The 23,790-nt window shown below is 50.8% G+C and overlaps 2 protein-coding genes across 2 annotated transcripts in view; one reads left to right on the top strand and one right to left on the bottom strand.

Annotated features, from left to right (window-relative positions):
- Positions 1-23,790, bottom strand: part of LOC128687587 (T-box transcription factor TBX1-like) — a 245,131-nt gene that overhangs the window by 91,385 nt on the left and 129,956 nt on the right.
- Positions 341-22,736, top strand: LOC128687463 (protein O-linked-mannose beta-1,2-N-acetylglucosaminyltransferase 1-like). The gene is made up of 10 exons (XM_053774933.2): positions 341-664; positions 768-895; positions 9,571-9,784; positions 14,534-14,657; positions 17,634-17,832; positions 18,401-18,585; positions 19,076-19,184; positions 20,435-20,515; positions 21,939-22,048; positions 22,371-22,736. Exons 1-10 carry the CDS (start codon positions 475-477, stop codon positions 22,561-22,563), a joined length of 1,533 nt encoding a protein of 510 aa, XP_053630908.2. The 5' UTR covers positions 341-474; the 3' UTR covers positions 22,564-22,736.

The raw sequence follows: 23,790 nt of genomic DNA, 5'->3' as shown, positions 1-23,790 counted from the left end.
AACACACAACTAACACAATACTGTGGCTGCAACAATACACAACTAACACAATACTGTGGCTGCAACAATACACAACTAACACAATACCGTGGCTGCAACAATACATAACTAACACAATACCGTGGCTGCAACAATACACAACTAACACAATACTGTGGCTGCAACAATACACAACTAACACAATACCGTGGCTGCAACAATACACAACTAACACAATACTGTGGCTGCAACAATACACAACTAACACAATACCGTGGCTGCAACAATACACAACTAACACAATACTGTGGCTGCAACAATACACAACTAACACAATACCGGCAGCCTGGTGTCTCGTTGTTCCTGGAGATGGAAGTTCTGGAGCCGCTGAAGACGGTAACGAAAGTAAAGCAAATAACGAGAATAAAGTAAGAGAAATGACTGTATTTCCTTCACCGGCAGCCAGACTTGACACTTTTCCTGGAGGAGGGAGTAATGGAGGCTCTGAAGGAGGTAGGCGCCCTTTACATCGATAGGCTGGCCTATAAGGACGCCTGGTGCCTGCTGGTGCACAAGGGCAGCCTGGTGCTGCTCGAGGCACTGGTGACATCACTGGCAGGTCGAGACCTCAGCACGTTTGACCTCTCTCCTCTCACTCTGCACCTCCCAGTGCCTCGCAGACCAGGTAACACGACCCTGAACAGCCCAAAAGAGAGAGAGAGTACTGTGGACTCGATCCTCCTCCTCTACATAACTACGCTCACTGGGAATTTTTGTTTCCCTTACAGCAGGGCAGTGTGGGTGGTATGGTGCCCATGGTATGGAGCAGAGGGCAGCCTTCTGCGAATCTTACGAAGGGTATGGTGACTTCTGCAGCTGTGTCTACCCACCGTGGTCACCTGTACCCAGACACCCAGTAAGATATCCTGAACACTGAGTGTGTGAGTGTGAGAGTGTATCTAGCAGTGAGTGTGTGTAGCAGAGAGTGTGTGTGTAGCAGTGTGAGCGTGTGTAGCAGTGTGAGTGTGTGTAGCAGTGTGAGTGTGTGTAGCAGTGTGAGTGTGTGTAGCAGTGTGAGTGTGTGGAGCAGTGTGAGCGTGTGTAGCAGTGTGAGTGTGTGTAGCAGTGTGAGTGTGTGTAGCAGTGTGAGTGTGTGTAGCAGTGTGAGTGTGTGTAGCAGTGTGAGTGTGTGTAGCAGTGTGAGTATGTGTAGCAGTGTGAGTGTGTGTAGCAGTGTGAGTGTGTGTAGCAGTGTGAGTGTGTGTAGCAGTGTGAGTGTGTGTAGCAGTGTGAGTGTGTGTAGCAGTGTGGGTGTGTGTAGCAGTGTGAGTGTGTGTAGCAGTGTGAGTGTGTGTAGCAGTGTGAGTGTGTGTAGCAGTGTGAGTGTGTGTAGCAGTGTGAGTGTGTGTAGCTGTGTGAGTGTGTGTAGCAGTGTGAGTGTGTGTAGCAGTGTGAGTGTGTGTAGCAGTGTGAGTGTGTGTAGCAGTGTGAGTGTGTGTAGCAGTGTGAGTGTGTGTAGCAGTGTGAGTGTGTGTAGCAGTGTGAGTGTGTGCAGCATCTTAGGTGGTGATCCAGCACCTGCTGGAGGCAGTGAACACTTGTACACTAGTTCCGACAACAATATCTCTGATATCTGGTGGTAGCAGATTGACTAGCCTAGACACTCATGGATGATGATATAATATTCTCGTATCGTGTCCACGACGACCCTGCTTTTCACCCTCACACATTTTACACTTCCTCCCACATCCCTTGCTCCACTACGATGATACAGCAGCATGTAGATTTGAGACCAGGTCCTCCAGCATCTTCCAGGAGTATATTATGGCATCTCTCTCTCTCTCTCTCTCTCTCTCTCTCTCTCTCTCTCTCTCTCCTCAGCTCCAGAGAAACCATATTCAGTACACTGAGGCAGTTGAAATGGTAACGGGTGGGGTTAGAACTCAGGGCAAGTGCGTCTCAAAACTCCAGCCTCAATGGTTTGTTGGCTCAGTTCGGGAAATAAACAATCTCTGCATACTCGCGTTCTCCGACCATAAATAATGTGATATAATGAGGGTGTTGCAACATTCGCTGTTTGCAGATGGCGCAGTGATGGTGGAAGACTCGGAGGAGAGTTTGCATAGACTACCAGAATTTGCAATGATATGCGTAATACTCGAGAAAAACGTGAACACAAAAATACGACAGCAGAACAAGGAAGTAACAACGTGTAAAACTATAGTGAATGAATCATTGCGGGTCAGACTGGAAGTGTGTGTTGAGAAAGTCGGTGTATTAAGATAATCTGGAGTGGACCTGTCATCATATGGATCATATATTGTATGAGAGACGGAAAGCTGCAGATAGAAAGTAGCATATGGAAAGTTACAGCGATGCTGAGAAAGATGTGGACAGAATAACCTTTCATGGAAAGTCCGTAGATAAATAAATACATAGTTGTACTAGTGTCGACACTCTGATGTGACTGTGAGGCAGGTTACCCAGTGTTGTGGCGAGGAGGAGGCTGGAGGTAGTGGCGAGGAGGAGGCTGGAGGTAGTGGCGAGGAGGAGGCTGGAGGTAGTGGCGAGGAGGAGGCTGGAGGTAGTGGCGAGGAGGAGGCTGGAGGTAGTGGTGAGGAGGAGGCTGGAGGTAGTGGCGAGGAGGAGGCTGGAGGTAGTGGCGAGGAGGAGGCTGGAGGTAGTGGTGAGGAGGAGGCTGGAGGTAGTGGCGAGGAGGAGGCTGGAGGTAGTGGCGAGGAGGAGGCTGGAGGTAGTGGTGAGGAGGAGGCTGGAGGTAGTGGCGAGGAGGAGGCTGGAGGTAGTGGTGAGGAGGAGGCTGGAGGTAGTGGCGAGGAGGAGGCTGGAGGTAGTGGTGAGGAGGAGGCTGAGGAGGAGGCTGGAGGTAGTGGCGAGGAGGAGGCTGGAGGTAGTGGTGAGGAGGAGGCTGGAGGTAGTGGCGAGGAGGAGGCTGGAGGTAGTGGTGAGGAGGAGGCTGGAGGTAGTGGAGAGGAGGAGGCTGGAGGTAGTGAGGCTGAGGAGGAGGCTGGAGGTAGTGGTGAGGAGGAGGCTGGAGGTAGTGGCGAGGAGGAGGCTGGAGGTAGTGGCGAGGAGGAGGCTGGAGGTAGTGGTGAGGAGGAGGCTGGAGGTAGTGGTGAGGAGGAGGCTGGAGGTAGTGGCGAGGAGGAGGCTGAGGAGGAGGAGGAGTCTGGAGGTAGTGGCGAGGAGGAGGCTGGAGGTAGTGGCGAGGAGGAGGCTGGAGGTAGTGGTGAGGAGGAGGCTGGAGGTAGTGGTGAGGAGGAGGCTGGAGGTAGTGGCGAGGAGGAGGCTGGAGGTAGTGGCGAGGAGGAGGCTGGAGGTAGTGGCGAGGAGGAGGCTGGAGGTAGTGGCGAGGAGGAGGCTGGAGGTAGTGGCGAGGAGGAGGCTGGAGGTAGTGGTGAGGAGGAGGCTGGAGGTAGTGGTGAGGAGGAGGCTGGAGGTAGTGGTGAGGAGGAGGCTGGAGGTAGTGGTGAGGAGGAGGCTGAGGAGGAGGCTGGAGGTAGTGGCGTGGAGGTGGCTGGAGGTAGTGGCGAGGAGGAGGCTGGAGGTAGTGGCGAGGAGGAGGCTGGAGGTAGTGGTGAGGAGGAGGCTGGAGGTAGTGGCAAGGAGGAGGCTGGAGGTAGTGGTGAGGAGGAGGCTGGAGGTAGTGGTGAGGAGGAGGCTGGAGGTAGTGGCGAGGAGGAGGCTGGAGGTAGTGGTGAGGAGGAGGCTGGAGGTAGTGGTGAGGAGGAGGCTGGAGGTAGTGGTGAGGAGGAGGCTGGAGGTAGTGGTGAGGAGGAGGCTGGAGGTAGTGGCAAGGAGGAGGCTGGAGGTAGTGGTGAGGAGGAGGCTGGAGGTAGTGGCAAGGAGGAGGCTGGAGGTAGTGGCAAGGAGGAGGCTGGAGGTAGTGGTGAGGAGGAGGCTGGAGGTAGTGGTGAGGAGGAGGCTGGAGGTAGTGGTGAGGAGGAGGCTGGAGGTAGTGGCGAGGAGGAGGCTGGAGCTACAGTAGAGGAGGAGGCTGGAGGTAGTGGAGAGGAGGAGGCTGGAGGTCGTGCCCAGGCGGAGGCGGGAGGTAGGGGCTAGGAGGAGGCTGGAGGTAGTGGTGAGGAGGAGGCTGGAGGTAGTGGTGAGGAGGAGGCTGGAGGTAGTGGTGAGGAGGAGGCTGGAGGTAGTGGTGAGGAGGAGGCTGGAGGTAGTGGTGAGGAGGAGGCTGGAGGTAGTGGCAAGGAGGAGGCTGGAGGTAGTGGCAAGGAGGAGGCTGGAGGTAGTGGTGAGGAGGAGGCTGGAGGTAGTGGTGAGGAGGAGGCTGGAGGTAGTGGTGAGGAGGAGGCTGGAGGTAGTGGTGAGGAGGAGGCTGGAGGTAGTGGTGAGGAGGAGGCTGGAGGTAGTGGTGAGGAGGAGGCTGGAGGTAGTGGCAAGGAGGAGGCTGGAGGTAGTGGTGAGGAGGAGGCTGGAGGTAGTGGCGAGGAGGAGGCTGGAGGTAGTGGTGAGGAGGAGGCTGGAGGTAGTGGTGAGGAGGAGGCTGGAGGTAGTGGCAAGGAGGAGGCTGGAGGTAGTGGTGAGGAGGAGGCTGGAGGTAGTGGCAAGGAGGAGGCTGGAGGTAGTGGTGAGGAGGAGGCTGGAGGTAGTGGCGAGGAGGAGGCTGGAGGTAGTGGTGAGGAGGAGGCTGGAGGTAGTGGTGAGGAGGAGGCTGGAGGTAGTGGCGAGGAGGAGGCTGGAGGTAGTGGTGAGGAGGAGGCTGGAGGTAGTGGCAAGGAGGAGGCTGGAGGTAGTGGTGAGGAGGAGGCTGGAGGTAGTGGCAAGGAGGAGGCTGGAGGTAGTGGCGAGGAGGAGGCTGGAGGTAGTGGCGAGGAGGAGGCTGGAGGTAGTGGTGAGGAGGAGGCTGGAGGTAGTGGCGAGGAGGAGGCTGGAGGTAGTGGCGAGGAGGAGGCTGGAGGTAGTGGTGAGGAGGAGGCTGGAGGTAGTGGTGAGGAGGAGGCTGGAGGTCGTGGCGAGGAGGAGGGTGGAGGTAGTGGCAAGGAGGAGGCTGGAGGTAGTGGTGAGGAGGAGGCTGGAGGTAGTGGCGAGGAGGAGGCTGGAGGTAGTGGCGAGGAGGAGGCTGGAGGTAGTGGTGAGGAGGAGGCTGGAGGTAGTGGCGAGGAGGAGGCTGGAGGTAGTGGTGAGGAGGAGGCTGGAGGTAGTGGTGAGGAGGAGGCTGAGGAGGAGGCTGGAGGTAGTGGCGAGGAGGAGGCTGGAGGTAGTGGTGAGGAGGAGGCTGGAGGTAGTGGCAAGGAGGAGGCTGGAGGTAGTGGCAAGGAGGAGGCTGGAGGTAGAGGCAAGGAGGAGGCTTGAGGAGGAGGCTGGAGGTAGTGGCGAAGGAGGAGGCTGGAGGTAGTGGCGAGGAGGAGGCTGGAGGTAGTGGCGAGGAGGAGGCTGGAGGTAGTGGCGAGGAGGAGGCTGGAGGTAGTGGCAAGGAGGAGGCTGGAGGTAGTGGCGAGGAGGAGGCTGGAGGTAGTGGTGAGGCTGGAGGTAGTGGCGAGGAGGAGGCTGGAGGTAGTGGCGAGGAGGAGGCTGGAGGTAGTGGCGAGGAGGAGGCTGGAGGTAGTGGCGAGGAGGAGGCTGGAGGTAGTGGAGAGGAGGAGGCTGGAGGAGGAGGCTGGAGGTAGTGGCAAGGAGGAGGCTGGAGGTAGTGGTGAGGAGGAGGCTGGAGGTAGGAGGAGGCTGGAGGTAGTGGCGAGGAGGAGGCTGGAGGTAGTGGCGAGGAGGAGGCTGGAGGTAGTGGCGAGGAGGAGGCTGGAGGTAGTGGCGAGGAGGAGGCTGGAGGTAGTGGCGAGGAGGAGGCTGGAGGTAGTGGCAAGGAGGAGGCTGGAGGTAGTGGCGAGGAGGAGGCTGGAGGTAGTGGCGAGGAGGAGGCTGGAGGTAGTGGCGAGGAGGAGGCTGGAGGTAGTGGCGAGGAGGAGGCTGGAGGTAGTGGCAAGGAGGAGGCTGGAGGTAGTGGCGAGGAGGAGGCTGGAGGTAGTGGTGAGGAGGAGGCTGGAGGTAGTGGCAAGGAGGAGGCTGGAGGTAGTGGCAAGGAGGAGGCTGGAGGTAGTGGTGAGGAGGAGGCTGGAGGTAGTGGTGAGGAGGAGGCTGGAGGTAGTGGCGAGGAGGAGGCTGGAGGTAGTGGCGAGGAGGAGGAGGCTGGAGGTCGTGGCAAGGAGGAGGCTGGAGGTAGTGGCGAGGAGGAGGCTGGAGGTAGTGGCAAGGAGGAGGCTGGAGGTAGTGGCAAGGAGGAGGCTGGAGGTAGTGGTGAGGAGGAGGCTGGAGGTAGTGGTGAGGAGGAGGCTGGAGGAGGTAGTGGCGAGGAGGAGGCTGGAGGTAGTGGTGAGGAGGAGGCTGGAGGTAGTGGTGAGGAGGAGGCTGGAGGTAGTGGCAAGGAGGAGGCTGGAGGTAGTGGCGAGGAGGAGGCTGGAGGTAGTGGCGAGGAGGAGGCTGGAGGTAGTGGTGAGGAGGAGGCTGGAGGTAGTGGCGAGGAGGAGGCTGGAGGTAGTGGCGAGGAGGAGGCTGGAGGTAGTGGCGAGGAGGAGGCTGGAGGTAGTGGCGAGGAGGAGGCTGGAGGTAGTGGTGAGGAGGAGGCTGGAGGTAGTGGCGAGGAGGAGGCTGGAGGTAGTGGCGAGGAGGAGGCTGGAGGTAGTGGTGAGGAGGAGGCTGGAGGTAGTGGCGAGGAGGAGGCTGGAGGTAGTGGTGAGGAGGAGGCTGGAGGTAGTGGCGAGGAGGAGGCTGGAGGTAGTGGCGAGGAGGAGGCTGGAGGTAGTGGCGAGGAGGAGGCTGGAGGTAGTGGCGAGGAGGAGGCTGGAGGTAGTGGCGAGGAGGAGGCTGGAGGTAGTGGCGAGGAGGAGGCTGGAGGTAGTGGCGAGGAGGAGGTAGGAGGCTGGAGGTAGTGGCGAGGAGGAGGCTGGAGGTAGTGGTGAGGAGGAGGCTGGAGGTAGTGGCGAGGAGGAGGCTGGAGGTAGTGGCGAGGAGGAGGCTGGAGGTAGTGGCAAGGAGGAGGTAGGAGGTAGTGGCGAGGAGGAGGCTGGAGGTAGTGGCGAGGAGGAGGCTGGAGGTAGTGGCGAGGAGGAGGTAGGAGGTAGTGGCGAGGAGGAGGCTGGAGGTAGTGGCGAGGAGGAGGTAGGAGATAGTGGCGAGGAGGAGGTAGGATGTAGTGGTGAGGAGGAGGCTGGAGGTAGTGGCGAGGAGGAGGTAGGATGTAGTGGCGAGGAGGAGGCTGGAGGTAGTGGCGAGGAGGAGGTAGGAGGTAGTGGCGAGGAGGAGGTAGGAGGTAGTGGCGAGGAGGAGGCTGGAGGTAGTGGCAAGGAGGAGGCTGGAGGTAGTGGCAAGGAGGAGGCTGGAGGTAGTGGCGAGGAGGAGGCTGGCGGTAGTGGCGAGGAGGAGGTAGGAGGTAGTGGTGAGGAGGAGGCTGGAGATAGTGGCGAGGAGGAGGTAGGAGGTAGTGGCAAGGAGGAGGCTGGAGGTAGTGGCGAGGAGGAGGTAGGAGGTAGTGGTGAGGAGGAGGCTGGAGGTAGTGGCGAGGAGGAGGCTGGAGATAGTAGCGAGGAGGGGGTAGGAGGTAGTGGCAAGGAGGAGGCTGGAGGTAGTGGCGAGGAGGAGGTAGGAGGTAGTGGTGAGGAGGAGGATGGAGATAGTGGCGAGGAGGAGGATGGAGATAGTGGCGAGGAGGAGGTAGGAGGTAGTGGCAAGGACGAGGCTGGAGGTAGTGGCGAGGAGGAGGTAGGAGGTAGTGGCAAGGAGGAGGCTGGAGGTAGTGGCGAGGAGGAGGAGGTAGGAGGTAGTGGTGAGGAGGAGGCTGGAGATAGTGGCGAGGAGGAGGCTGGAGGTAGTGGCGAGGAGGAGGTAGGAGGTAGTGGCAAGGAGGAGGCTGGAGGTAGTGGCGAGGAGGAGGTAGGAGGTAGTGGCAAGGAGGAGGTAGGAGGTAGTGGCGAGGAGGACGTAGGAGGTAGTGGCAAGGAGGAGGTAGGAGGTAGTGGCAAGGAGGAGGTAGGAGGTAGTGGCGAGGAGGACGTAGGAGGTAGTGGCAAGGAGGAGGTAGGATGTAGTGGCAAGGAGGAGGCTGGAGGTAGTGGCGAGGAGGAGGCTGGAGGTAGTGGCGAGGAGGAGGCTGGAGGTAGTGGCGAGGAGGAGGTGGGAGGTAGTGGCAAGGAGGAGGCTGGAGGTAGTGGCGAGGAGGAGGCTGGAGGTAGTGGCAAGGAGGAGGTAGGATGTAGTGTCGAGGAGGAGGTAGGATGTAGTGTCGAGGAGGAGGTAGGAGGTAGTGGCGAGGAGGAGGCAGAAAGCAGCACAAATGTCGTAACTAAGATAAATGTGACATGTGAATCAGTAGAGGATTAAGTTATTAAGAACAGTTGAGATAAACTGATTACTAAGAAGAATGGAAGAAGAAAATGATCACGAGGGAGGATAAACCAGGTGATGGATGGATGGAAGGACATTACCTGCTTGACTCACCAAATTGTAATAACACTCGCCATGGGGTTAGAACCCATGGCCATTGAGCCGTAACACCCTAGCTGGTTACAATAAGATTCATCCCTGGACAGATACCTAAAGTCAGTGCCGGATCAGCCGGGCTGTGGCTCGTACGTCGGACTGTGTGTGGCCAGCAGTAACAGCCTAGTTGATCAGGCCCTGATCCATCGGGAGGCCTGGTCATGGACCGGGCCGCGGGGGCGTTGATCCCAGGAATAACCTCCAGGTAACTCCAGGTAAGGTGGAGTGGCCCGAAAAAGAAAGTTTTCACCATCATTCACTCCATCACTGTCTTGCCAGAGGTCTGATTTACACTACAGTTATAAAACTGCAACATTAAGACCGCGAGGAATTGACAAGGTGGACGAGGATGTTCCAGAGATGCGACACAGCAACAAGGGGGTCACAGTTGGAAGTTAAAGACTCAGATGAATCAAAGATATGTTAGGAAGTATTTCTTTAGTCATAGTTGTCAGGAAGTGGAATAGTCTGGCAAGTGATGTAGTGGAGGCAGGAACCATACATAGCTTTAAGACGAGGTATGATAAAGCTCAGGAAGCAGGGAGAGAGAAAACCTAGTAGCGGTCAGTGAAGAGGCGGGGCCAGGAGCTGTGAGTCGACCCCTGAAACCACAAATAAGTGAGTGTACACACACACACACACACACACACACACACACACGCAGATATAACAGGCCTAGTATCTAGTCGACATGTGTCTAGGGCAAACTGGTAACTAACTAACCTCTCAGTCTATATACCCTGAGAGATATATACCTCTCTGTGTACATTCCCTGAGATACATACACCTCTCTCAGTGTATATACACTGAGAGACATACACATCTCAGTGTATATACCCCGTGAAACATACACCTCTCAGTGTATATACCCTGTGAGACATACACCTCTCTCAGTGTATATACCCCGTGAAACATACACCTCTCAGTGTATATACCCAGTGAGAAAGAGGTGCTAAGTGAGCTAAAACAATGATGGGAGGAGGGCAGAGAGTTATTTAATGATTGTATTCAATTTCCACTTATGAATGCCGCTATATAAACATTTCTCGAAGACTTCCGCTGCGCACTAACTAAATTTACGACTGCCAGGTGGAGTACGCGATGCGCGAGGTAATTCCTGTTGCCATAGTGACATCTCGGCGGCTGACCCACGTCTTGCGTCAAGTGGGCCAGGTGTGGGCCAGCCCGGGGGGCACCCACACACCCATCACCATCTTTGTTGACGGTCACAACCCTGAGGCCCTGGACCTGGGGACTCTCCTCCAAGTCCCTGTAGTCGAGCACACGGACCCTGCCCCTCAGGGTATGTAGTTTCTAGATCCTACAATATAGCCAAGTCTCGTAGTGTCTCATATTATAGATATTATTACTATTTTTCTTATTATCGTTAATTTCTTCTGTTAACTCTTTCTTCTCGTGCTATACTATTCTATATGATAGTTACTCAGCGGGAATAAAAGTAATGCTTCACTCTCTTATATTCCATGATTCTGGATGTGACCTGCTGCTGTCTCCTAGCCTAGGCTGGGAGACTACAGTAGCCTAGGTTGGGAGACTACAGTAGCCTAGGTTGGGAGACTACAGTAGCCTAGGTTGGGAGACTACAGTAGCCTAGGTTGGGAGACTACAGACTACAGTAGCCTAGGTTGGGAGACTACAGTAGCCTAGGTTGGGAGACTACAGTAGCCTAGGTTGGGAGACTACAGTAGCCTAGGTTGGGAGACTACAGTAGCCTAGGTTGGGAGACTACAGTAGCCTAGGCTGGGAGACTACAGTAGCCTAGGTTGGGAGACTACAGTAGCCTAGGTTGGGAGACTACAGTAGCCTAGGTTGGGAGACTACAGTAGCCTAGGTTGGGAGACTACAGTAGCCTAGGTTGGGAGACTACAGTAGCCTAGGTTGGGAGACTACAGTAGCCTAGGTTGGGAGACTACAGTAGCCTAGGTTGGGAGACTACAGTAGCCTAGGTTGGGAGACTACAGTAGCCTAGGTTGGGAGACAGTAGCCTAGGTTGGGAGACTAGCTGGGAGACTACAGTAGCCTAGGTTGGGAGACTACAGTAGCCTAGGTTGGGAGACTACAGTACTAGGTTGGGAGACTGCAGTAGCCTAGGCTGGGAGACTACAGTAGCCTAGTTGGGAGACTACAGTAGCCTAGGTTGGGAGACTGCAGTAGCCTAGGCTGGGAGACTACAGTAGCCTAGGTTGGGAGACTACAGTAGCCTAGGTTGGGAGACTACAGTAGCCTAGGTTGGGAGACTACAGCAGTAGCTACTAGCCTAGCTGGGAGACTACAGTAGCCTAGGTTGGGAGACTACAGTAGCCTAGGTTGGGAGACTACAGTAGCCTAGGTTGGGAGACTACAGTAGCCTAGGCTGGGAGACTACAGTAGCCTAGGTTGGGAGACTACAGTAGCCTAGGTTGGGAGACTACAGTAGCCTAGGTTGGGAGACTACAGTAGCCTAGGCTGGGAGACTACAGTAGCCTAGGTTGGGAGACTACAGTAGCCTAGGTTGGGAGACTACAGTAGCCTAGGTTGGGAGACTACAGTAGCCTAGGTTGGGAGACTACAGTAGCCTAGGTTGGGAGACTACAGTAGCCTAGGTTGGGAGACTACAGTAGCCTAGGTTGGGAGACTACAGTAGCCTAGGTTGGGAGACTACAGTAGCCTAGGTTGGGAGACTACAGTAGCCTAGGTTGGGAGACTGCAGTAGCCTAGGCTGGGAGACTACAGTAGCCTAGGTTGGGAGACTACAGTAGCCTAGGTTGGGAGACTACAGTAGCCTAGGTTGGGAGACTACAGTAGCCTAGGTTGGGAGACTACAGTAGCCTAGGTTGGGAGACTACAGTAGCCTAGGTTGGGAGACTACAGTAGCCTAGGTTGGGAGACTACAGTAGCCTAGGTTGGGAGACTACAGTAGCCTAGGTTGGGAGACTACAGTAGCCTAGGTTGGGAGACTACAGTAGGCTAGGGTTGGGAGACTACAGGGAGACTACAGTAGCCTAGGTTGGGAGACTACAGTAGCCTAGGTTGGGAGACTACAGTAGCCTAGGTTGGGAGACTACAGTAGCCTAGGTTGGGAGACTGCAGTAGCCTAGGCTGGGAGACTACAGTAGCCTAGGTTGGGAGACTACAGTAGCCTAGGTTGGGAGACTGCAGTAGCCTAGGCTGGGAGACTACAGTAGCCTAGGTTGGGAGACTACAGTAGCCTAGGCTGGGAGACTACAGTAGCCTAGGTTGGGAGACTACAGTAGCCTAGGTTGGGAGACTACAGTAGCCTAGGTTGGGAGACTACAGTAGCCTAGGTTGGGAGACTACAGTAGCCTAGGTTGGGAGACTACAGTAGCCTAGGTTGGGAGACTACAGTAGCCTAGGTTGGGAGACTACAGTAGCCTAGGTTGGGAGACTGCAGTAGCCTAGGCTGGGAGACTACAGTAGCCTAGGCTGGGAGACTACAGTAGCCTAGGCTGGGAGACTACAGTAGCCTAGGTTGGGAGACTACAGTAGCCTAGGTTGGGAGACTACAGTAGCCTAGGTTGGGAGACTACAGTAGCCTAGGCTGGGAGACAACAGTAGCCTAGGCTGGGAGACTACAGTAGCCTAGGCTGGGAGACTACAGTAGCCTAGGCTGGGAGACTACAGTAGCCTAGGCTGGGAGACTACAGTAGCCTAGGTTGGGAGACTACAGTAGCCTAGGTTGGGAGACTACAGTAGCCTAGGTTGGGAGACTACAGTAGCCTAGGTTGGGAGACTACAGTAGCCTAGGCTTGGAGACTACAGTAGCCTAGGCTGGGGACTACAGTAGCCTAGACTGGGAGACTACAATAGCCTAGGCTGGGGGCTACAGTAGCCTAGGCTGGGGGACTACGGGAGCCTAGGCTGAGAGACTACAGTAGCCTAGGCTGAGAGACTACAGTAACCTAGGCTTGGAAAGTACAGTAGCCTAGGCTGGGAGACTACAGTAGCCTAGATTGGGAGACTACAGTAGCCCAGGCTGGGAGACTACAGTAGCCTAAGCTGGGAGACTACAGTAGCCTAAGCTGGGAGACTACAGCAGCCTAGGTTGGGGACTACAGTAGCCTAGGCTGGGAGACTACACTAGCCTAGGCTGGGGACTACAGTAGCCTAGACTGGGAGACTACAGTAGCCTAGGTTTGGAGACTAAGGGAGCCTGGGCTGGGAGACTACAGTAGCCTAGGCTGAGAGACTACAGTAACCTAGGCTTGGAAAGTACAGTAGCCTAGGCTGGGAGACTACAGTAGCCTAGACTGGGAGACTACAGTAGCCCAGGCTGGGAGACTACAATAGCCTAAGCTGGGAGACTGCAGTAGCCTAAGCTGGGAGACTACAGCAGCCTAGGTTGGGGACTACAGTAGCCTAGGCTTGGAGACTATAGTAGCCTAGGCTGGGGACTACAGTAGCCTAGGTTGGGAGACTACAGTAGCCTAGGCTGGGGACTACAGTAACCTAGGCTGGGAGACTACAATAGCCTAGGCTGGGGGACTACAGTAGCCTAGGCTGAGAGACTACAGTAACCTAGGCTGGGAAAGTACAGTAGCCTGGACTGGGAGACTACTGTAGCCTGGACTGGGAGACTATAGTAGTCTGGGCTGGGAGACTACAGCAGCCAGGACTGGGAGATTACAGTAGCTTAGGCTGGGAGACTGCAGTAGCCTAGGCTGGGAGACTACAGTTGCCTACGCTGGGAGATTACAGTAGCCTGGGCTGAAAGGCTACAGTAGCCTAAGCTGGGACACTACAGTTGCCTGGGTTGGGACATTACAGTAGGCTAGGCTAGGAGACTATAGTAGCCTGGGCTGGGAAACTACAGTAGCCTGGGCCGAAAGACTACAGTAGCCTAAGCTGGGAGACTACAGTTGCCTGGGCTGGGAGACTACAGTAGCCTAGACTAGGAGACTACAGTAGCCTGGGCTGGGAAACTACAGCAGCCTGAACTGGAAGACTAAAGTAGCTAGGGCTGGGAGACTACAGTAGCCTGGGATGAGAGACTACAGTAGCCTTGGCTGGGAGACTACAGCAGCCTGGGATGGGAGACTACAGTAGCCTGGGATGGGAGACTACAGTAGCCTTGGCTGGGAGACTACAGTAGCCTGAGATGGGAGACTACAGTAGCCTGGGATGGGAGACTACAGTAGCCTGGGATGGGAGACTACAGTAGCCTGGGATGGGAGACTACAGCAGCCTGGGATGGGAGACTACAGTAGCCTGGGATGGGAGACTACAGTAGCCTGGGATGGGAGACTACAGTAGCCTGGGATGGGAGACTACAGTAGCCTGGGATGGGAGACTACAGTAGCCTGAACTGAAAGACTACGGCAGCTAGGACTGGGAGACTGCAGTAGCCTGGGATGGGAGACTACAGTAGCCTGGGATGGGAGACTACAGTAGCCTGGGATGGGAGACTACAGTAGCCTGGGATGGGAGACTACAGTAGCCTGGGATGGGAGACTACAGCAGCCTGGGATGGGAGACTACAGCAGCCTGGGATGGGAGACTACAGCAGCCTGGGATGGGAGACTACAGTAGCCTGGGCTGGGAGACTACAGCAGCCTTGGCTGGGAGACTAAGGCTCGACAGTAAGAATATCGTCTAGTATTCCATTAAAGGTTCATCAACTAGGTCAGCTTCACAAGTGTCTCACTCTGTTGCACAGCTTCTTGTCTAGTTGAAGAACCGGGGGTCACCTCTTTAATATTGCTATCGTCAGATCACGGAACGGATGGGATTTAAACCCATGACAAGCGAGTCCTGCTATCAACCTTAGTAAATGATACCCACAAATTTATTTAAAATGACTCGTTAGTAAACACTAGGACATTTATTCAAATAAACACCGAGACATATTTACTCTACCAAGTGAGTCTTACAACTCACAGAGCAGTGTGTTGCTGTGGTTAGGACTCCCAGTCGTGGGTTCAGGATTCGCCGTTCCGCGACTGTGTAGGTGATACGTTTCAACAGAAAAGATACCGAACTCTTGCATATGTGTCTTAATCATCAAGGAGTCCTGTTCCAGTCTTATTCTTCTCAGGTTCAACGAACCGCATCAGCTATCACGTCAAGTTCGTCTTAAGTAAGGTCTTCGAGATGTACCCAGAGGCTGACAAGGCCATCATCTTAGAAGACGATCTTGATCTTTCTCCAGACTTCATCCCGTAAGTGTAACAGTTAAGTCTTCAGTTAAAGATATCATAAACTTCCTTAAATTGCCGGTAATTAAAGGTCTGTTTATTGTAGCAGTGGAAGGAAGGGCTTTAGTTTTAAAAGAAAGATTTCACCAGGTGTGTCGTGGTTCTACGACACATGTCCCTTGTCACCAGGCGCTGTTCTGGATACTTTACCTATTACTGAAATCTCATTGGTGAATGTTACTACACGGTGATGGCTGCTGTACGGTGAAGTACGGTACTGTTTTCCTGATTTTCCTACTCGAAAACTACCTAACTGTACAGCAAGGAAAATGTTGTAACGTACTTTAAAAAAAGAGGTCAACCCCCACCATGCCGAATTCCGTACCGCACCGTACCGTATAGTTAGCCCCGACCGCGAGGGGTATTCTGTCTTAAAGGATGATGTGCTCAGGGAGAGATAAAGACACATACAGTAATTACGAACGCTCATACCATATACACACACCCTGAGTGGCCAGTGGTTAGAATCCTCTGAAGTGTCTTCCTGTAGGAAGCGGCTCTTCTCTAAGATGACTACTGTAGGGCCCCGCTTATACAGCAGGTTAAGTTCTGGGTTACTGTAGGGCCCCACTTATATAGCAGGTTAAGTTCCGGGTTACTGTAGGGCCCCACTTATATAGCAGGTTAAGTTCCGGGTTACTGTAGGGCCCCGCTTATACAGCAGGTTAAGTTCTGGGTTACTGTAGGGCCCCACTTATACAGCAGGTTAAGTTCTGGGTTACTGTAGGGCCCCACTTATATAGCAGGTTAAGTTCCGGGTTACTGTAGGGCCCCACTTACACAGCAAGTTAAGTTCTGGGTTACTTTAAGGCCCTGCTTATACAGCAGGTTAGGTTCTGGGTTACTTTAAGGCCCCGCTTATACAGCAGGTTAGGTTCTGGGTTACTTTAAGGCCCCGCTTATACAGCAGGTTAGGTTCTAGGTTACTTTAAGGCCCCACTTATACAGCAGGTTAGGTTCTAGGTTACTTTAAGGCCCCACTTATACAGCAGGTTAAGTTCTGGGCCACTTTAAGGCCCCACTTATACAGCAGGTTAAGTTCTGGGTTACTTTAAGGCCCCACTTATACAGCAAGTTAGGTTCTGGATTACTTTAAGGCCCCACTTATACAGCAGGTTAGGTTCTGGATTACTTTAAGGCCCCACTTATACAGCAGGTTAGGTTCTGGGCCACTTTAAGGCCCCACTTATACAGCAGGTTAGGTTCTGGGCCACTTTAAGGCCCCACTTATACAGCAGGTTAGGTTCTGGGCCACTTTAAGGCCCCACTTATACAGCAGGTTAGGTTCTGGGCCACTTTAAGGCCCCACTTATACAGCAGGTTAGGTTCTGGATTACTTTAAGGCCCCGCTTATACAGCAGGTTAGGTTCTGGATTACTTTAAGGCCCCACTTATACAGCAGGTTAGGTTCTGGGCCACTTTAAGGCCCCACTTATACAGCAGGTTAAGTTCTGGGCTGTAAAGTGAAACACATAATTTTTTTTCCACTTTTAAATGCATATCAAAGCCTGATATCATCTTTCCACTATCATATATTAAGTGAACAATATAGCTAGGCCTAAAAAAATGCATATACAGTACATACATTACTTACCTTAAAATATTTATTATAGCAAGTCTGAATAAATGAAGAATTGATATAACTGGAAACCGCTGTAGTTGTGAAACACTATAAACCAGGGGGCTGTAAAGCGGGACCCTCCTGTGCTAGTCTTCCTCTTCCTCTTGCTTCTGGAATGGCCTCTTTATCAAGAGTTTTAGGATCAGTTGAGATCAGTCATCAGACTCCCTTCCTTCACTGTGATCTTTGAGTGGCAGGAGGTGAGGGACTGACCACCTGCTACCAAGGTTGAGGGACTGATTCATTCATGATTACTTCTAGTACTGGTGCTGCTTTCATCTCAGCTTGTCTTTAACCAAGGCTATTACTACCATTATTATTATTATTTTTTTTTTTTTTTTTTTTTTTTTATCACACCGGCCGATTCCCACCAAGGCAGGGTGGCCCGAAAAAGAAAAACTTTCACCATCATTCACTCCATCACTGTCTTGCCAGAAGGGTGCTTTACACTACAGTTTTTAAACTGCAACATTAACACCCCTCCTTCAGAGTGCAGGCACTGTACTTCCCATCTCCAGGACTCAAGTCCGGCCTGCCGGTTTCCCTGAATCCCTTCATAAATGTTACTTTGCTCACACTCCAACAGCACGTCAAGTATTAAAAACCATTTGTCTCCATTCACTCCTATCAAACACGCTCACGCATGCCTGCTGGAAGTCCAAGCCCCTCGCACACAAAACCTCCTTTACCCCCTCCCTCCAACCCTTCCTTGGCCGACCCCTACCCCGCCTTCCTTCCACTACAGACTGATACACTCTTGAAGTCATTCTGTTTCGCTCCATTCTCTCTACATGTCCGAACCACCTCAACAACCCTTCCTCAGCCCTCTGGACAACAGTTTTGGTAATCCCGCACCTCCTCCTAACTTCCAAACTACGAATTCTCTGCATTATATTCACACCACACATTGCCCTCAGACATGACATCTCCACTGCCTCCAGCCTTCTCCTCGCTGCAACATTATTATTATTGCTACCACTACTGTTATTATTACTACTACTATTACTGTTATTATTATTATCATTATTATTAATATTATTATTATTATTATTATTATTACTGCTACTATTATTATTATTACTACTATTATTATTGGTACACTGCTACTATTACTACTACTAATACTATTTCTGTTACTATTTTAGAAACATATCCTGTGATGTGCCTTTGATTAGTTTTGAGAGTTTTTTTTAACACCCGCAGCCCGGCCTTGGGCCAGGCTCATCAGGTGCTTGCCTGGTCAACCAGGCTGTTGTTACTGCTGTTGGCGGCCCCGTTGGCTCAATATGTGTTAAAAATAGTGATGTCTGTGTCTGCAGGTACTTCCAGCAGACAGCCTGGCTGCTCACCGCAGACTCCAGACTTTTCTGCGTCAACGCGCACAATTACAACGCTTTCGCGCACACAGCCCTGGACGCCACTCGGCTGTACAGAGTGCATGGTGCACCAGCCTACGGCTGGATGGTGACAAGAGCTGTAGCTCAAGACATGATCCACAAATGGCCTCCTCTCAATGCAGTAAGATTAATCCTGTTTTTTTTAAGGGATTTGTGTCAGGATGGTGCTCTTGATTTATGGAATAGGAGCTGCCTCTCATCTTCAGATCAGCTCTGACTGCCTCCCATTCCCCATAGCATAATAATAATAATAATAATAATAATAATAATAATAATAATAATAATAATAATAATAATAATAATAATAATAATAATAATTATTATTATTATAATAATAATAATAATAATAATAATAATAGTAATAATAATAATAATAATAATAATAATAATAATAATAATAATAATAATAATAATAATAGTAAAAATAACAATAATAATAACAACAACAGCAATAATAATAATAATAATAATAATAATAATAATAATAATAATAATAATAATAATAATAATAATAATTATAATAATAATAATAATAATAATAATAATAATAATAATAATAATAATAATAATAATAATAATAATAGTAAAAATAACAATAATAATAACAACAACAGCAATAATAATAATAATAATAATAATAATAATAATAATAATAATAATAACCTCTACTAAAGTAAGTGGACCCATAGGGAGTGGACTGGGATTTGTGGGTTCGTAAGAACGTGATGGGGGACCGGGATCTCCTGGTGCCCGAAATCCCTCGTACGAAACACCGGGGTAGCGGCGGCGTCCACGTTACCGGGATAGAACAAGAGCAATACTTCAACCATCGTCCACTCAACTCTCTCATCAACGTCACCATGGACGTCCATGGGTAAGAAACACCGACCGTCCACGGCCGTCCGCGGCTATGGACGTTAAGACCCTGTCCTGCTTCACTGCCGTTATGTCCCGGGTTCGTTTGACGGGGAGAGACGACATGTGTGCGGGGCGGATCCAGGAAACAAAGTCACAGGAAAAAAGTCACAGGAAAAAGGTCACAGAAAGATGGGTCACAACCTAACTTAACCTTTCCCTTAGCCAAAAGTATGGGTTATTTTCTGTGACCTTTTTACCTGTGGCCTTTTTTTCGGACACCATGTGAGGCAAGTCTCCTGTGATCGTTTGATTTATGTATTTACTGTTTTTATAGTGGAATCAGAGTCAACGTTACCATTAAAAAAATTTAGAATGAGAATATCTTGAAGGAGAAAGAGAAATTTATAAGGTGTTAACATTATTAATTGAAGGAGCGGCATTGACTGACCTCGGAGAGACAGAGCAACATGGGTGTGTTTCACGGGTGTTGTGTTGATGCTTTTCAGGGCGGAGCTGCACAGGTACCTTAGATTCCACGTCAGGAACATCCAGAGGGGGAACATTGTGCGCTTCATCCAGCATCCGTGTAAGGAGATCCCTGTACCTCGCCACCAGGTCAGTCACGGGTACTCTCCGTGTCCACACACCAGGCCAGCACCTGTGTAATGTGACCCCTGTACCTCGCCACCAGGTCAGTCACGGGTACTCTCCGTGTCCACACACCAGGCCAGCACCTGTGTAATGTGACCCCTGTACCTCGCCACCAGGTCAGTCACGGGTACTCTCCGTGTCTGCACACCAAGTCTTGCCAGTACTGTTGAAAACGGTATAAAATACTTCTTCAGTCACACACGGATAGCAGGTGTAGTAGTGAAATGAAGATGTAATCAGTCCATCATCCTTTCGAGATATGAGGTAGTCAGTCCCCCAGTTTGCTGTCTCTATATTTGACTGAAGAAGCCTACTGTGTAGGCGAAACGTTTCATCAATAAGGATACCCAACTGTGTCACATGTGGCTTAATCATCAACTTGTCGGTATTTTATACAGTTTTTAATATAATTGTAATGTCAGTAAACTTCTGGTTGTAATAATGTTAGTAAAATTACCGACAATATGTTAGGTGGGGCTAATGTAACATTTTATTGTCGCTACATTTCGAACACCAGGAGCTTTATCAAGCCGTTACAAACAGTACATGTTCATGTTTATATAGGTTCGTCAGGACGGGTCCTGGTCCAGGTCATTTCTGATAAGCTGTTCCCTAACCTTAAAACCACTCCAGGTCCTGTTCCAGGTCTTCTCCAGATTCTGGTCTAGGTTTTCTTCATGTGACCTGGCAGTGGCTGCCAAAGATGGGTCGAAGTTGGTGCAAGAGATGTAACGTTTACAGCCCTATGACAAGGGCACGGGTGACTCAATTTCAGTTGAGTCATTCCAGGCACACAGGCCACAGCCCTAGTGCCAGAACGACTCAGAAGAATTGCATTGGACTTTTCTTCAAGTGTACCTATATATATAGAACTCTCTGTGTCCCTGTATTGTTTGCAAGGGCTTGATAATGCTCCTGGAGAGCGAAACGTTGCCACAATGAAATGTCACATTAGTTGCACTTGTGTCCTTTTGCCTAACAAGCTTGTGGTTGAACAGCGATGGAACAAATGATGGTGAATGTGTTTCTTTGTTTCTGGGAGTCACCCTACCTCAGTGGGAGACGACTTGTGTGTTAAAATTAAGATCATCTAAACACCAGACAGGATCAGTAACCAGTAAATTTTATGTTCCAGGTGAACACAGTGTTTTACAGTGTTCCAGGTAAACCAGGTTAATGTAGTGTATGTACATCACGTTTTAACTGTGTTGCAGGTAAACCAGAGCTACGTGGTGTATGTACACCGGGAGAGCCTCTCTAACAACACCGTGTGGTCCTACTACGTCGTGGCCAGGGTGAGAACGACGCTCCTAGATTCCATCTTTTGCAAAAATCTGTCCGCTTTTGAGAAATTCTTCCACAAGGTCACAGTGATCTATAGTAACCTAAATGTTGCTTTTGTGAACTCACGTAGTTGATTCTTCAATTTGGCTCACACACCTAAATATACACGGTACTCCATAAACAACAAAATATAAATAACCTGCACCTAGGAGAGAGGATTACGACGACGTTCCGGTCCGACTTCGACTGTGTGACTTTGTAAATGGTCCAAGTCGGACCGGAACGTCGTCGTAATCCTCTCTCCTATGTCCGGGTTATTTGTGTTTACACGATAGTCCTTAATCCAGGTTGAAGTCGATAGATATTGTGGAAGTCGATAGATATTGTGAATAAATGGTTTACGATACTGACAAGTTGATAAACGAGACACTTGTGCGACATTTAAGTATCTTTATTCTGGAAACGTTTCGCCAGCCAGTGGCTTCTACAGTCCAATTCAAAGAAAAACGGTGAAAGATGAGAAGAATGAAGCGATGAGTCCCTCATCCTGGACCGTAGAAAAACTCTCAGAACTCATCAAAGGTATATCAAAGGTACCAGTAATGACAGTTGTGGTGGACAGAGAAAAGATTATTTTGCGATGACTGTAATAATAATGAAAAATTTTGAGACCAAAAGAGTGTCAATTGTTTCCAAATCTATGAGGAACTGATTACCTCATCCTCCTCCTCCTCATCTTTCAACGATTTTCTCTGTACTGGACTGAAGAAGCCACGGGCTAGCGAAACGTTTCCCATGTAAAAGGGTCCCAAATGTTGCACAAGTATCTTATTCTCACTGCGATCTTTCTATCACCAGCCTCACTGCCTCTTCTCTCTGGTGAATTAGACACATGTCCAACATCTGGGTATCTTTATTTTTACACGTTTCGCCCATCCAGTGGCCTCATCAATACAAATTTAAGGACAAAATGTGAATTATGTAGAGGTATACACAAGAGATGAGGTAATTAGTTCCTCAGTCTTGGAGTTGGTGAAGATCACCGTAGTCTTGGAGAATCTGTGGCGGGATACTGGCGTCAGGTGAGGGAGGCGCAGCAGACGAAGGCATCATCACTGGTAGGCGGGATTCCCCAGGGGAAGTAGGTAATGCCCGAGGGATGGACCAGAAGTAAACGAGAAAGTTGTGATACCCTCTGTATCAAAATTCCATGATGTTGTAGTGTCTGACGCCAGTATATAAGCTTCAGATTCTTCAACACTAAAGTGCTCTTCCCCAACTCCAAGACTGAGAGACCGATCACCTCATACTTCACATTATGACCTTGTATTGATAAATCCACTAGATGGTGGAACCCAGATGCTGCACATGCGTCTGATTCTTCATCCTGTCGGTATTGTGTGTTATTGATGTGATGCTTCGTCTCTCTGGCAGTGTCTGGGCTTCAATGATCGGAACCTCCACGACCATCTTCAGATGATGTACACAGGCTCCTTTTACGGCAACCAGCTCTACATCATCATGTGTCCCTTTTCGCCCTTCTGGTGAGTGGGAGCACGTTTCATCTCTATCTGGGAAGGATTTCGGAGGAGGGGGAGGTCACCCCACACGCTGCAGTCAGGTCCCAGACCGACAGGGTTGAAACCAAAGTAGATTTGGGTAACAAATGTTTTTTTCGTTTGAATGTTTTTATTATTGACGAGGAAGGTTGGAAAGAGGCTCCGTTTCCTTGAATCAAGAGCCCTGCAACACCCTCCTTTACACCCATATGTATATATGCAGTTAATGCGTCTTTCGACGCAAGGAAAGGGTTGTGGTATCGATCCTCCGTCTTACTGACGTAACTTTCCGTACGTTGTTCAATAGCCTGACGAAGGAGCCGGGAGACGTGTATAGGGCGACGCAGGAAGACGTACATTATGCGACGTACCATCCCTTCAGAGACGTCCTGACCAGGATGACGCTGGTGGAGCGCGTCACACCACGTGACCTGTCAGACGAGGTCAACCTCACCAACCTTGTCTACTTCTACAAGACTGTCACCGTCACGCTCATGTGAGACCGTCACAGCGTCACACTCACGAGAGGCCGTTACAGCGTCACACTAATGAGAGGCCGTCACAGCGTCACGCTTATGTGACGCCGTCACAGCGTCATACTGACACGTCCCGTGACCTCGTTGCTCACGCGGGTAACAATGGACGCAGGTATCAGGTCAGACCTAGGACCTGGACTCTGTATGCTGTATTCCCCATTCTCAGCCTACTGTATTTCCCCATTCCTCAGTGTATTGTATTCCCCTTTCCCCCAGGTACTGTATTTCCTTATGTATAAGTTGTATCATGTACTTATAGAAATATAAATTATTATTATTATTATTATTATTATTATTATTATTATTTTTTTTTTTTTTTTTTTTTTTTATCACACCGGCCGATTCCCACCAAGGCAGGGTGGCCCGAAAAAGAAAAACTTTCACCATCATTCACTCCATCACTGTCTTGCCAGAAGGGTGCTTTACACTACAGTTTTTAAACTGCAACATTAACACCCCTCCTTCAGAGTGCAGGCACTGTACTTCCCATCTCCAGGACTCAAGTCCGGCCTGCCGGTTTCCCTGAATCCCTTCATAAATGTTACTTTGCTCACACTCCAACAGCACGTCAAGTATTAAAAACCATTTGTCTCCATTCACTCCTATCAAACACGCTCAAGCATGCCTGCTGGAAGTCCAAGCCCCTCGCACACAAAACCTCCTTTACCCCCTCCCTCCAACCCTTCCTTGGCCGACCCCTACCCCGCCTTCCTTCCACTACAGACTGATACACTCTTGAAGTCATTCTGTTTCGCTCCATTCTCTCTACATGTCCGAACCACCTCAACAACCCTTCCTCAGCCCTCTGGACAACAGTTTTGGTAATCCCGCACCTCCTCCTAACTTCCAAACTACGAATTCTCTGCATTATATTCACACCACACATTGCCCTCAGACATGACATCTCCACTGCCTCCAGCCTTCTCCTCGCTGCAACATTCATCACCCACGCTTCACACCCATATAAGAGCGTTGGTAAAACTATACTCTCATACATTCCCCTCTTTGCCTCCAAGGACAAAGTTCTTTGTCTCCACAGACTCCTAAGTGCACCACTCACTCTTTTTCCCTCATCAATTCTATGATTCACCTCATCTTTCATAGACCCATCCGCTGACACGTCCACTCCCAAATATCTGAATACGTTCACCTCCTCCATACTCTCTCCCTCCAATCTGATATTCAATCTTT

Source organism: Cherax quadricarinatus, chromosome 11 (genome assembly GCF_038502225.1).
Source record: "Cherax quadricarinatus isolate ZL_2023a chromosome 11, ASM3850222v1, whole genome shotgun sequence".
NCBI classification, from domain to species: domain Eukaryota; kingdom Metazoa; phylum Arthropoda; class Malacostraca; order Decapoda; family Parastacidae; genus Cherax; species Cherax quadricarinatus.
The sequence above is the reverse complement of the archived record's forward strand: the minus strand, read 5'-3'. Positions and strand labels throughout refer to the sequence as shown.

What these genes read in the sequence shown, in the direction of transcription:
- LOC128687463 (XM_053774933.2), top strand. Translation starts at nt 475, where the DNA reads ATGGAGGCTCTGAAGGAGGTAGGCGCCCTTTACATCGATAGGCTGGCC. An exon ending in TCCCTGTACCTCGCCACCAG is followed by an intron (nt 19,185 to 20,434) that starts GTCAGTCACGGG and finishes ACTGTGTTGCAG; the next exon opens with GTAAACCAGAGCTACGTGGT. An exon ending in TGTCCCTTTTCGCCCTTCTG is followed by an intron (nt 22,049 to 22,370) that starts GTGAGTGGGAGC and finishes GTTGTTCAATAG; the next exon opens with CCTGACGAAGGAGCCGGGAG.